The sequence below is a fragment of the Sarcophilus harrisii genome, chromosome 1 (genome assembly GCF_902635505.1).
Source record: "Sarcophilus harrisii chromosome 1, mSarHar1.11, whole genome shotgun sequence".
Taxonomy (NCBI): domain Eukaryota; kingdom Metazoa; phylum Chordata; class Mammalia; order Dasyuromorphia; family Dasyuridae; genus Sarcophilus; species Sarcophilus harrisii.
Window position 1 is genome coordinate 507,685,346 of NC_045426.1, and position 15,684 is coordinate 507,701,029.

At 36.2% G+C, this 15,684-nt stretch overlaps 1 protein-coding gene across 2 annotated transcripts in view; it reads left to right on the plus strand.

Annotated features, from left to right (window-relative positions):
- Positions 1 to 4,866, plus strand: part of IMPA2 (inositol monophosphatase 2) — a 69,428-nt gene extending 64,562 nt beyond the window's left edge. For both annotated transcript variants that reach the window (XM_003760068.4, XM_031946656.1), the window contains exons 6-8: positions 867 to 975; positions 2,111 to 2,262; positions 4,331 to 4,866. In XM_003760068.4, coding sequence (XP_003760116.1) covers positions 867 to 975; positions 2,111 to 2,262; positions 4,331 to 4,446 — 377 coding nt within the window. In that variant the 3' untranslated portion in view covers positions 4,447 to 4,866. The remainder of the gene's footprint in view (positions 1 to 866; positions 976 to 2,110; positions 2,263 to 4,330) is intronic.
- Positions 4,867 to 15,684: the final 10,818 nt, after the last annotated feature.

Genomic DNA, 15,684 nt, shown 5'->3' on the forward strand with positions numbered 1-15,684 from the left:
CAGTTCACTGCCAAAGTTTACAGGGCTTTTCACGTTATTTGTTAAATGAAGTAATAACAATAAGTTAATATTTTACAGCACTTACTATGTGTCAGACACTGTGCTAAGCACAGTTATTATCTCATTTGCTCCTCACAACTCTGGGAGATAGGTGCTATTATTATCCATAAGGGAAAAAAAAACACATTAAAGCAGTTGCCCTTGCAATCTATAAAAAGAAAGCAGCTTTTGAAATAATTAATAATAATGAAGGCAGTAACTAACTTGACAAGTTAGCTTTTTCTTTTATCTCCTTTATCTCGCCATATCTCTATTCTTAAGTGAAGCAATTAAGCATTCATGGGCTAGATGAAAATGAATTTCTAGTTCTAAATTATCTTCTTAAGAAGAAGCCTTCTTCATTCTAGAATAAGAGACTGAAAATTCTGATATACTGATTAAGTGTAAGGAAAAAAATGGCATTTCAATTGGGAGAAATTGTCAAGATTCTCAATGATTTTTCTAATTATTTAATTAGGATTTTAAAAAATTAATTTTTATTGATATCATTTGTTTTTTCATCACTAGATATATCTACTTCTACTCTAGAAGTGAACCTCTCTTGAAATAGACAATATCAACAATTTAGTAACTACATCTGACACAGTACTAACCTTCTGACCTTATGGTTTCCCACCTCTCTCTAAAGGAGGAATGTATGGTTTCATTTTCTACTCTTTGGGATTATTATTTGTTTTTTGTTCACTCAGAGTTCTCCTTTCTTTCTTAGGTTGTAATTATTGTAAATGTTATACTTCTAAATCCGTTCATTTTGTTCTGCATCAGTTTGTCTAAATGTAGGCATTTTTTTTTTCTTTTTATTACAGATCTCTCAAAGGCCTTGGTTTTAACAGAAATTGGTCCAAAGCGTGATCCTGATACTCTGAAATTGTTCTTCAGTAATATGGAGAGGTTACTCCATGCCAAAGCTCATGGGTATGAGTTTTTTATTCTAGGACTGAACTTTTAATTCTCAGAATGTGCTTATGATTGAGCAGAAAAGTACCATTTGTCCAATGTTGCCAAACTCCACAGGGATTCCAATTGGAAAACCACAAAGGGGCTATATCAGAATAATACAGATCACGATGAAGCTTTAGGAGGCACTGGGGTATAAGTGATTTATCCTTGAAGATCCATAAGGTCAGAGATTACATAGGCACATCCTGCCAAGTATCAGAAAGAAGATACCTTTGATGATTTCTCTTCCTTTTTGGCTCAGGTTTCCATGGTTTTGTAAAATTAGGTGACCATGATCACAGGACTTATTGTTGGATCTAAGATTTCATCAGACCATTCACCTAATGACCAATTAAAAATTAGTTTGAAGGCAGGGGGAATTGTTCTTCACAGATGACTTTCTGCTTTCAAACCCTAAACTTTTCGTAATAGTAGCTGATATGTATGTAGCACTTAAGTTTGCAAAGCACTTTATATACACACACACACATTATCCCACACACATTATCCCATTTGCGATCTATGAGATAGATGCTGTATTATTAGCTCCATTTTACAGATGAAGAAATAAGTTCAAAGAAGTAAAGTCTTTGGGCTGCACAACTCAAATACCAAAGGAAGGATTTGAAATCATTCAGTCAACCAGCATCTATTAAGACTCCATAGTGTGCCAAATACTGTTCTAGACACTATACAAAGAGTTCCTGCTCTCAAGGAGCCTACATTCCAATGGGGAAAAACAACATGCACACAAAGAAGCCTATATAAAAAATACCTAAACCAAATCTGAGCTAAGGTAGCGGGCCAGCAATAATAGCTGTTGGGAAGATCTGAAGCTAGCTGTTACTGATTCTGGACTTAGCACGACATGTCACTCCACCGTACACTGCCCAGCATAACATAGAATCTGTTAATAGATATATTATGACTTATCCTTAATTACTGGGTGCATGTTGCAGGAAAATAGATGACATCTAATGAAATCAGGATACAAGCTAGTTAAAAGAAAAAATTCAATTTGAAACTTGTTACCATTTACGGATGGGTTTTTCCGTGTGTGTGTGTCTTCCCAGAACTGGAAATAACTTCATCTCTTCTCATGATGATTCAGGGTGCGTGTGATTGGAAGTTCTACCTTGGCTTTGTGTCACCTAGCCTCTGGCGCTGCAGATGCATATTATCAATTTGGCTTGCATTGTTGGGACTTAGCAGCTGCCACTGTCATAATTAGGGAAGCAGGTGGTATTGTGATAGACACTTCAGGTGAGTGACTGTCCCCTTCTTTGGTTTTGTTTCACCTTTGTAACATCACAAAGAGAATGTAAGCAAGGTAAAATAGTACCTTGTTTCCTTGTTTGCTTGGAGTGCCATTACTCAGACAAGTGAATTCTTTTCTCTTTCTTTTTTTTGGGGGGCAGGCAGATTTTAATTTAGTATTTTATTTTTCCCCAATTACATGTAAAAACTTCCAACATTCATTTTTTAAAACTTGAGTTCCAGATTCTGTTTTTCTCTCCTTCCCTACTCCCCCTCATTGAAAATGCAAGTGATTCAATATAAGTTATACATGTAGAGTCGTGCAAAACATTTCCATAATCATGTTATAAAGAAAACAAAAAAGCCCTCTAGAAAAATAAAGTTTAAAAAAAAAAAGTATGCTTTCTTCTGTATTCAGACACTATCAGTTTTGGGTTATGGATAGCATTTCTCATCATAAGTCCTTCAGAATTATCTTGGATGAGAATATTGGTATCATTCACAGCTGATCATTTTATAGCATTGCTGTTACTGTGTAGACAATAGATTTCCCTTTGCATCAACTCAAGGAAGTCTTTCCAAGTTTTTGTGAAAGCATCTTGCTCATAATCCCATCATAATTATATGCCATAATTTATTCAGCCATTCCCCAATTGATGGGTATCCCTTCAATTTTCCAGTTCTTAGGTAAGCAGGTTCTAATGCTGCCTTTTCCTGTAGTTTCTAACAAGTTGAAAACAATAGGGTTAGTCTAAATTGTGTGTAATCACTACTAATAAAAAATACAGACCTTACTAACAAAGTTTCTATTAAAACTCAAAACAGCAGAATATCTTCTCTTCCATTTTCTCCCTAGAGATAAAAATGCACCTCCTCTGAGATCCTGTCAGAATCTCAAGAGAAATGAAATAGTATCAGAGTTTTTAATCATATCTGTAATGTGTCATTAAATTCACTCCTGTGCATGGCCAAAAGGCACAGTGTCCAAAGAAATCAATGCTTCTCCCCCGCCCCTTAAAATGTGCATGTGTGTGTATGTATGCACATACCCACACAACTACTCACAGGAATTAGGTACATGGCATCTCCATGATCTGGAAAATCCACATAATTTTTTGACCCTCCTTCATACCAGAGAGGTCTGAAATTTCTTTTTCTTTTAGGGAATGTTTACAGTGCCTTCTTGTAAAATTTGAATAAAATATTTGGTCATAAGCATATTTTATGTATTTCTGAATTTCTAAGTTTTTTTTTTTTTTCTGTGTCATATACTGGCTTTTATGTGTTATCTGTGGCTTCTATAAAACTCCCCCCAAATTCCTATTTACAGTAATTTCTTATGCCAATCTGTGTGAATAGTATGTACCTGTGATCACATGCTTATCACTTATCTTTTGTATTTGAACATAATCATTCTTCTTTCATATTATTTTACTTGACTGAAAATTTGAACTTCAAAATCATAATTTTTGGCTCCACTGTCTAAAAAAACATCTTATCCCAGATCAGATACTAAGACAAATACTTTCAAGACAGGGCTAGCTTTAGAGGTGTGTTGGAGTGGGACAATTGTTAAATTTTTAGTGTGATCATTTACACCTCAGAAATCAGCAAATATTAGAAATCAGGGCTTGATTTATTGTTTAGGCTTTAAAAAAAGCATTGAAAAAATGTTACTCATGCAAATTAAACTCAAAAGGGTATCATACTCTCCCCCACCCCCAGAGAGCCAGTAATTAAACATTTACCAACATACCCTTGGCTATCTCCATGTTTATCTGCACACTTTTCATTTCTGTTTAATATAAAGGCAATTATATCTATATCTAGATAGGTAGAGTTTCTGGGCTTTAGCATTTCTGTATTGAATCAGAGGGTCTTGGTTCAGATCCCATCTCTGACACTTCCTATCTATAAGATGTTCCTGAGCCTCAGTCTCCTCATCTGCAAAATGAAAGAAATGTGTTAGGGGACCTCCCAGGTCCTGTCTAGCTCTACAACCATAATTGTACAATAATATGTTGAAAGTGATAGTAGGTAACTTCAGTCTCCCTCTTCCTTTCCTTTTTTTCAGGGGGCCCTCTTGATCTCATGTCATGCAGAGTAGTTGCTGCCGGTACCAGAGAAATGGCTATGCTCATAGCTCAGGCATTACAGACTATTAACTATGGGCGTGATGATGAAAAGTGACCAATGGAAGGAAAGAAATGCTGCTGCATGCAACCATGAGCCTGCCTTTCTGGAAATGTACTCCAAGATGGGTTTCTGGGAGGATAGAAGACCGACCTTTAACAGCTTGCTTTCAATGTCCAGTGTTTATTGTTCCTAACTACCCTCAGGGTGGGACTTGGGGGATGGTTCAACTAAAGTGTGTGCCCTCCCTGCTTTAATCCACATAAATTTCACCAGGGTTTGGTGTTTGGTTTGTATACTGGTTTGTTTCTTTCTAAAAATACAATCACAGTTCAAAAGAAGTTCTGAATGTTGGGGGTGGGTGGGAAATAGGGGGAGCTGACACCTAATTCTGTGACATATGCAAGAATAATTAAATTTCTATTTTTTTTTTAATAATGCATATCTCAGGTAATAAAGCATAGAACTGCAGATAAATCAGTTATGTTTGTGCCTTTAATTCTTTGATACAATAAAGCAAAATAATGGGACTATTCTTCTTTAACCATGTCACTGTCATTGAAGCATTTTAGGGACCTCCCAGAAGGACTAACAAAAATCTATTGAAAGACACTTATATACACATTTTAGAAAAGGTTGCATATTAAAACTGTTCAGAGTATGCTGTGGATTAAGAACTTTCCTCCACCCCTCACCCTCTACTTTGTGCCTCAGTTTTATCACTGTAAAAGTAGTCTGACTGGAGAGAGAGATGGCTGGCTAATCCTTTTTTGTGTCCTCATCTCCTTTGGCAGTCTGGTAAAGCCTAATCAATAATTAAATAAACCACATGAGGTAACAAAGAAAACCAATTATAATAAAATAGTTATTAAAATATTGTGAAGAAAAATAAACCAAGTTTACAAACCCTAGTTAAGAACCTCCAGATTAGAAGATATCTAAAAGTCTCTTCCTGCTCTAAAATAGATGATTCCAGTATATTGTTTAGCCACTGAGGAAGTTTCCTTAATGGGGACATTGAAAATATAAGTACTATACATAAAGGAATATCGACTAACTCAAAACTTAATCACTGGAAAGTAAGTTTAAGTTGGGAGGGGGGGGGTGTTGGGGTGAAAGTTTGTCACCACCATGGGACTTAGAAAAAGTTCTTTTTATTTTGCAAGGTGCAACAGAAGATAGCTCTATCTCTAAGAAGGCAGATCAAGTCAATGTAGGTTATTAAAACAAATTTTGTCTCTCTGGATATCAAGTTATCTTAATTTTTTAAATGTAGGAATAATGGGCAAAGGTAGCATGTGGATTTACCAAGCTTTACCATGTATGTCTTAAACTTTACTTTGAGGAAATTCTAAGAAGAACCTATCTTTAACTTCAGCTTCCGAAATATAGTCTCAGTGCTTGAAATTTTTCTTGTAGTCTGCTGGTAGCTAAGGTATTTCATTTGTCTATTATTATTATTATTATTATTATTATTATTATTATTAAAGCTTTTTATTTACAAAACATGCATGGGTAATTTTTCAATACTGACCCTTGCAAAACTTTGTTCCAAATTTTTCCCTCCTTCTACCCACCCTCTTCCCTAGATGGCAGGTAGTCCAATACATGTTAAATATGTTAAAATATGTTGCATCCAAGATGTGTAGCAAGATAATTGCATAAATATGTATACATAAGAAAAATCTGATCTAGAGAGAAAAAAACCTGAGGAAAACAAAATGAAGCAAACATCAACAGAAAGCATGAAAATGCTATATTGTGGTCTACATTTAGTTCCCACAGGCATGTAGATGGCTTTCTTCATCACTGAACAATTGGAACTGATTTAAATCATCTCATTGTTGAAGAGAGCCATGTCAATCAGAATTGATCATTGTATAGTCATGTTGTTGCCATAATGATCTCCTGGTTCTGCTCATTTCATGTGTCTTAGCATCAGTTTATCCAAGTCTCTCCAGGCCTCTCTGAAGTAGTTTCTTACAGAACAATAATATTCCATAGCGTTTATATACTATATACTATATACTATATACTATATACTATATACTATATACTATATACTATATACTATATACTATATACTATATACTATATACTATATACTATATACTATATACTATATACTATATACAACTTATTGATGAGCATCCATTCAGTTTCCTGTTTCTTGCCACTACAAAAAGGACTGCCACAAGCATTTTTTGCACATGTGGATCCCTTTCCTTCCTTTAAGATCTCTTTGAGATATAAGCCTAGTAGAAACTGCTGGGTCAAAGGGTATGCACAGTTTGATAACTTTTTGCGCATAGTTATTTGTTTGTCTTTTAATAGCATTTCCTGCCTCTTTTTTTCCTCCATGCCAGAAGGGCATTCAAGTGCTTATCTCCACTGTCAATTTCCTTTCTACTTTTGGGCATCTTGAAGATGGACTCAAGGAACTAAAACCAGATGTATGCTCCAATCTGAAGACCAATCAATCATTTGGTGCCAAATTCCGAGTACTTGGGGGGGGGGGGGGGGAAAGAGGGCCAGGGCCCTGTGTGATATTCTCTTTCCACAAACTCATTTAGATCACTCACTTAGCCAACTGATTCTTACAAAGAAGCTAGCCTAGGAAGGCTGAGTTTATACAGGCAAAATGAACTGTGAAATTGGTGCAATTATCTAGATGATAGTATCAGGCAAAATAAGTGTGTTATTGAATCAAGATAGGAGTTCTATTCAACAGATGTTCAGTCAATCAGTAGTAATTGAACAGCCTTACTTTTTTTTTTTTTTAATTTTTAATAGTCTTATTTACAGGTTATATGTATGGGTAACTTTACAGCATTGACAATTGCCAAACCTCTTGTTCCAATTTTTCACCTCTTTCCCCCCACCCCCTCCCCCAGATTGCAGGATGACCAGTAGATGTTAAATATATTAAAATATAAATTAGATACACAATAAGTATACATGACCAAACCGTTATTTTGCTGTACAAAAAGAATCAGACTGAAATATTGTACAATTAGCCGGTGAAGGAAATCAAAAATGCAGGTGGGCAAAAATATGGGGATTGTGAATTCAATGTAATGGTTCTTAGTCATCTTAGCCAGAGTTTTTTCGCTGAGCGTAGCTGGTTCAGTTCATTACTGCTCCATTGGAAATGATTTGGTTGATCTCATTGCTGAGGATGGCCACGTCCATCAGAATTGGTCATCCTATAGTATTGTTGAAGTATATAATGATCTCTTGGCCCTGCTTGTTACACTCAGCATCAGTTCATTTAAGTCTCTCCAGGCCTTTCTGAAATCATCCTGTTGGTCATTTCTAACAGATCAATAATATTCCATAATATTCATATACCACAATTTATTCAGCCATTCTCCAACTGATGGGAATCCACTCAGTTTCCAGTTTCTAGCCACTACAAACAGGGCTGCCACAAACATTCGTGCACATACAGATCCCTTTCCCTTCTTTATGATCTCTTTGGGATATAAGCCCAGTAGTAACACTGCTGGATCAAAGGGTATGCACAGTTTGATAACTTTTTGAGCACAGTTCCAAATTGCTCTCCAGAATGGTTGGTTGTATTCACAATTCCACCAGCAATGTATCAGTGTCCCTGTTTTCCCACATCCCTTCCAACATTCTGCATTATCTTTCCCTGTCATTCTAGCCAATCTGAGAGGTGTGTAGTGGTATCTGAGTTGTCTTAATTTGCATTTCTCTGATTAATAATGACTTGGAGCATCGTTTCATATGACTAGAAATAGTTTCAATTTCTTCATCTGAGAATGGTCTGTTCATATCCTTTGACCATTTATCAATTGGAGAATGGAGCAGCCTTACTTTCAAGACACTATGCTCTTTGCTCCTGCAGGAAGGAAAAACAAATATTATATGAGACTGGGTACCTACCTGCAGGGAGCTTAAGATCTTGATCCCTTGAGGAAAATTTCACAGAAGTGATAGGACATCTAGGGTGTAAATAGACAGGAGGGCAACTGTGAAGAAATGATCCAGGGAGGTAAAGAAATTTCCAAAGGAGAACCCCAAAGTTTTTAATAATTCAGGATAATAGGAGTGATTACAGGATTCTTTACAAATGGTAGGTACCATTTATGTATGTGTGTTTATAATAATAGCATAGATTACATATATATTATACATACTATATATTACATGTATGTCCTTATATTACATATTCTATATGTATATGATACATACATATATGGATGAGTTATAGAAATTATTACTGATCTCAAAGGTGTTTCTTGACAGGAGAGTATTCCATATTAGGGTAAACACAAGCAATTTCCCAGATTCCTGTAAACTTCACTTCCTTTTCATTATGTCTTTACTTCTTCCTTGACTTTTATATTTTTGATGCTATTAACTACCATTATCTCTTATTTTCCCTTGGCTCCCATGACACTACTCTTTCCTGCTTTTCTTCTTACTTAATTGCTCCATTTTTGTTTGCTTTGCTGGATCATCATCATTCTATTCCACCCCCAACATGGGTATCCACTAAGATTCTAAGATTGTTCTGAATCTGCTTTTCTCCACAGACTCCCAATGATCTCATTTACTCCCATAGTCTTAGTTATTAGCACAATGTGAATGATTACCAAATCTGCACAATTTTCCCTAATCTCTCCTCAACTCCAGGCTCATATTGGTGAGTGTCAATTGGACACACTCCATGGATGTACTGTAGGCATCTCAGCATGGCCAAAATGAAATTAATTTTCTTTCTCCTAAATCCACCCCTCCTTCCCAACTTCTTTTCTTTCAGCAATTTTGCCATCCTTCAACTTTCCTAAAATAGTAACCTAAAAACACTCCTGAATTCTCCTTCACCATCTCCCCCTTAGCTCCACACCAACTCTTGTCCAATTGCCAAGTCTTATCCATTCTACCTACTCAGTATCTCTCACATTCATTCTTTTGTCTCTAATCACAAGGCTAAAACTTTAATTCAGGCACTCTTCACCTCTCAGCTGGAATGGTAATTCTAGCCTCCTAATCAGTCTTTCCAATTCCAATCTCTCACCTTTCTAATTCATACTACCAGCAAAAATAATCTTCCTAAAGCATCGCTCCAATCCTGTTGCTATGCTGTTGAAAAGCCTTCTATAGCTCACTCTAAGATACTGTACAAACTCTTCAAACTATCAAGATTTATGCTGTGTCCCTCTCCATATTTAAAATTTTTCAATGGATTCCTATTGTTTCTAGAATCAAATACAAACTCCTCAGCTTGGCATTTAAGGTCTTCCAGTATTCAAGTCATTCCTCATAATACTCCCCTTGATATTCTACATTCCATAGAAACTCTCTACTGGCTGTTATTTCTTGAACATATCATCTACTTCCTTTTAGTAAGATAGGTTAATTGTCTTTCAATGTTCCCCACCCACTCCCATCCCCTATTTGGAATGCAGTATATCTCTTTATTATCCTCTTTCAGAATCCTTATTTTCCTGTGAGATTCAGCTGAGGTAATACTTTCTGCATGAAGCTTTCCCTGATCCTCATTCCTTACCTCTCTCCTCAAATTACCTTTACATTTATCTCTCATGTATGTGTTCTCTTCAAATAAAATATAAGTTGCTAAAAGGATAAAGAGTTTCCTTTCTGTCTTCATATTCCCAGCTCTTAGCTGAGTGTCTTGCAGATGGTCTATGTTTAATAAATGTTTATCTAATTAAATTAATTTCAGTCTCTAGATTAATGGGAAGAAATAATTCCTTCACTATATGATAATATAACTATATAATATATTATAGCTAGCATTTATATAGCACTTTAAGGTTTGCAGCCATTTTGCAAGTATTTCATTTGATTCACACAACCCCGAAAGGTAGATGCTATTATAATCAATCCCCAATTTACAGATGAGAAAATTGAAGTAGGTGATTTATCTGGAATCATATAGCTAGTAAATATCTGATGCAAGATTTGAACTCAGATTTTTTTCCCAACCTCTAGTCCAGTGCTTTATCCGCTGTACTATCCAGATACATCTGAATTTAGTGAATATGTGCCTATTCTGTAATATCCCCTAAATAGTTCTGTCCCCTGCATTTCATAAAGGCAGTAACCTCAAATCGAGGCCCAAGAAGACTAATGAAAAATGGACTTGAATATAGAATTTGGTCTCAAACTTTAAATCTCACAACTCTTTGCTATTTATGCTGAGTACTTTTTAATTTACATATTAATAGATATTAAAGATGTTTGTGCTATAGAAACCAGTGCTTAGTTTAAACCTTGAAAAGCATGGTCCCTTGTCAAATCCCCACTAGTGAATTCATTTTTGCTCCTAAAAAAGAAATTTTTACAGCTAAGCATGGTAGGAATGGGGAGCAGAGAGGTCAGAACAAATCACATATTGGGCTACTGATGAATGAGGTGAAAGTGAAAAATATATGTCAGCTTTGAGTAAAAAAAAAGCAATCCCATAAGGGCACTATGCAAACTAAGGAGGCAGGTATACAGAATAGTTTCCTTGGAAAGATATTGTGGACGGATTGTTTACAGTGGTTTGAAGAACCAACTAGTTGTCACATCTTCCCTAATTTGCTGCATCTTTCAGTCACTGTTCAAGATCAGATAGAGTTCAGCCTTATATCTCCATACCTGAGGAACTGAGAGATTAATTTATGATCTAATTCTATAGGCTGAGCTCAACACCCACTTAAAATGATGTCATGCTCCTGCTATTCCAGCTTCTAAGCAGACAACTAATGAACAATCTTGTACTTGAGAGATACTTGAATGAATTTTACACTTGCTGTTGAGGCCCATTTTTTGGTGGAAGTTGGTTGGGAGTAGGGTTTGGAAAGAGATCATTCAGTTCCAGAATTTTTATGACTTGAAAATGCCAAAGATCATCCTAATGGATCCTATAACATCAATCCTATCTATTGCAGGTTGAGGGAGTAGAGGGAAAGGTATTTAAAAAAAAATAGAAAACACCCTCCTACAAGGATGCTTCAGAAGGTCAGAAAATGGCTAATTTACCTAGGACTATTTCTTCTCTAATCCCTCTCTTCCAGTCAATAGTTGGAGGCTCACATAACATTCACATTGGTGGAAAAAAAATTTTGTAACTAGACCTGTGATATCATTGGCATAGGGGACTCCAAAGAAGATTCTCTCTGCTAATACACAACTGTTCCTGCTCTGCAGTTTAGTCAAAGTTGCTTGAGACAATAAGTGACTTGTCCAGGATCACAAAGTCAAGATGTGCCCAAGTTAAGATTTGAAAACAGGTTTCTTTATTCATTAGGTCATACTATTACTCTACCACTAAATTAAATGGCTCCCTAATTTTTCCATTCTTTCTACTCATATGGCTATTGCCTTTGATCAAACCCTCAATACCTCTTATAGTATTGTAATAACTTCTTAATTCTCATTTTCATCACTGCTATTAAAGTGGTCTTCCTAAGGGATAGGTCTAATCACGTCACTCTCTTTCCCCCAGACCTTCAGTGGTTTGTTATTGCTTATATCATTAAATGTAAACTTCTTAATCTGACATTTATTTTTTTTAATAGCCTTTTATTTACAGGATATATACATGGGTAACTTTACAGCATTAACAATTGCCAAACCTCTTGTTCCAATTTTTCACCTCTTACCCCCCCCACCCCCTCCCCTAGTTAATCTGACATTTAAGCCTCTCTACAATGAGATACCAATCTAGTTTTGTAGCTTTATTTCTTTTTTAAATTTTTCATAGTATTTTATTTTTCCAAATACATGTAAAGATAGTTTTCAGCACTCAGTTTTATAAGATTTTGTATTCCAAAATTTTTTTTCTTTCTTTCTTGATTATCTCCTCTCTCCCCCAAGAGAGCAAGCAATCTAATATATAGGTTGAATATGTGCAATTCTTTTAAACTTATTTCCATATTTGTCATATTGTACAAGAAAGATCAGACTAAAGGAGGGGAAAATATGAGAAAGAAAAAACAAACAAACAAAAAGATCAAAGTACTATGTTTCAATGTATATCCAGTCTCCATAGTTCTTTCTCTATAAATGGCATTTTCCAATGCAAGAGATTTGATATTTCTAAGGAACTTTCCAACTCTACTATCTCCACAATAATGATTTACCTTGCTTTAAAAACTAGGTCTCCAAACAAGTCAACTCTATAGATAATTGTCCTATTATCAGTTTTAAATAAACCTGAATAAAATACTTATAAATGGAAAGAAGCAATTGAATTTGTTTGTTTAAAGTATATATTCCATTTCCTTATTTCTCCCACTCCTTCCAAAATGCTTTGTAGCAAAAGTAAACCATAGCTAGAATTAATGCTAATAACTTGCCTTTGATAATTGGATGCTGATGGAATGAAGAAGTTATTCAATTGGGGAAAAGAGATCTTGTTCTAATTCTAGTTCTGCCACCAATTAGAATGGTGTGGCTTCAGATACATATCTTCATCTCCTTTTTCTCAGTGTTGTCATATTTAAAATGAAAAAGTTGGACTCCATGACCTCTACAATTCATAGATTCTATAATTCTCAGTGAACCTCTATGCTCATCACTGAGTTATTTAGAATTCATAGAATCCCTGACCTTAAAGAGGGATGACATCTGAAGAGGTCATTAGGTCTAGCCCCCCACCTTTTAGCAATGTTTTCAGACTGGTGCTGTTATAATGAATAAATCTTTTAAATTAATTTTTTTCTTTCTTAAGATTATAATTTTCTTGAAACTATTTCTAGCCATATGAAAAGATGTTCCACGTCATTATTAATCAGAGAAATGCAAATTAAGACAACTCTGAGATACCACTACACACCTGTTAGATTGGCTAGAATGACAGGGAAAGATAATGCGGAATGTTGGCGGGGATGTGGGAAAACAGGGACACTAACACATTGTTGGTGGAATTGTGAATACATCCAGTTCTTCTGGAGAGCAATTTGGAACTATGCTCAAAAAATTATCAAATTGTGCATACTCTTTGATCCAGCAGTGTTCCTACTGGGCTTATATCCCAAAGAGATCTTGAAGAAAGGAAAGGGGCCTATATGTGCAAGAATGTCTGTGGCAGCCCTCTTTGTAGTGGCCAGAAACTGGAAACTGAGTGGATGCCCATCAGTTGGAGAATGGCTGAATAAATTGTGGTATATGAATATTATGGAATATTATTGTTCGTTAAGAAATGACCAGCAGGGGCGGAGCCAAGATGGCGGAGAAGACACACGCGACTTTCTAAGCTCTTCTCTTACCCTCTTTATCAATATTATATCGAGCCTCAAAATAGTCTTGACTGCTACAATTGTAAAGATAAGAAGTAGAACAACCACCGGCCGAAGAAAATCTGCAGTCTCGCCAAAAGGTTGGTTCCGGGGCCAGGGGAGATCGCGCAGACTGGGAGAGAAATTAGGTTCGGAGAGTCTCAAACCGAGGGTGAAGGCACAGATCTCAGCACAAGGCCGAGCCCCAACCGGCAGTACGGGCTTTTCCTTGGGGTAGTTGTGATCCTGCACAGCAGGAGGACGCAGCCGGGTTAGCCTCCAATCTGCACAGTGGAGAGCTCGCTTGGGCCATAGAGCTTTTCCAGGGCCGATTTGCATCAGGCAGAGACGCTGGCAGAGTTTGTGGCTGTCTGCGCTTGCGGTCAGCTGCTAATACTCACAGTCCCACAATAGGCTCCGGCCTGGGCGTGACACTTTCACCACTTAGTCTCTAGCCGAGGGCAATCGATAATCCACTCAGCCCTACTAAGCAGTTTGATAGCTCGGCCAGTGCTGAATCCACTTCCTGTTGGGGAAGGAAAACTCTCACCCAGAGCACTCCCATACCTCGGTGCGGAAATCGTTTACATCTTTCCCTGCTCTGCAGAGGAAGCTGGTAACCCCTTGCCTAGGAGACCTACCCTAAAGGCTTTAAAACATGAATAAAAAGATGAAAAGAACAATCGACAGCTTCTATGCAGAAAAGAGCAGGTCAGCAAACCTGAAGAGACCTCAAACAGCAAAAATGCATCAGACTGTCCTCCTTTACATAATGCTCTCATAGAAGAGACCATTAAAAGTCTCAAAAGAGAGTTAGAAGATAAATGGGAAAGGAAAGAGAAGCCTTACAAGAGAGCAACAACTTCCTGAAATACGAATTGAAAAGTTAAAAATTCTCCAGGAAGTGCAGGGAAACAAAATTTGAATTGGAAAAATAAAAAATCTCAGGAAAGTAAGAATTGTGAATTGAAAAATAAAGAATTCACTAGAAAGTAGGATTTGTGAATTGGAAAAGACAAAGAACTCAGCAAGAAAGTAGGATCCGTGAATTGAAAAGACAAAGAACACTGAAGAAAGTAGGATCTGTGAATTGAAAAGAAAATAATTCACTAAAAAAAAAATTAGTGAAATGGAAAAACTCCACAGACCAAAACAATACATTCAAAAACTCAATTGAAATATACAGAAAGAAGTAAAAAAGCTATTGAAGAAAATAATTCTTTTAAAATTAGAACTGAACAATTGAAACTAATGATTCATTGAGACAGCAAGAATCAGTCACAAAACAAAAAATGACAAACTGAAAAACCACGAATTTTCTACTTGCAAAAACGACAGACTTGGAAAAATAGATCTAGGAGAGATAATCTGAGGATTATTGGACTTTCTGAAAACTATGATGAAAAAGAGCCTAGATACTATTTTACAAGAAATCATCAAAGAGAACTGCCCAGATGTAATAGAATCAGAAGGTAAAATAGGCATTGAAAGAATTCATCGAACACCTTCTGAAAGAAACCCTAAAATAAAAACCCTAAGGAATATTGTGGCAAAATTTCAGAACTATCAGATTAAGGAAAAATTTTACAAGCAGCCAAAAAACCATTTAAATACCGAGGTGCCACAATAAGGATCACCCAAGATCTGGCTGCCTCTACATTAAAGGAAAGAAGGGCCTGAATATGATATTCCAAAGGCACAAGAACTTGAGATGCAGCCAAGAATAAACTACCCAGCTAAGTTGAGCATTTTCTTCCAGGGAAGAAGATGGACATTTAATGAAACAAATGAATTCCATTTGTTTCTGAAGAAAAACCAGAACTAAACAAAAATTTGATCTCCAAGAATAGAACTCAGGAGATGCAGAAAAGGTAAAAATAACTCTTGAGAATTGTATTTCTGTTGTGGATATACAAAAGAATACATGTATAATTTGATTGTACTGATATAACGTAAAAAGGGAAGTAGATATGGAAAAGGGATGATGGCAGAACAAGGTGGGAAGGAGGGAAAAAAGAGGGAAACCACATCCCAC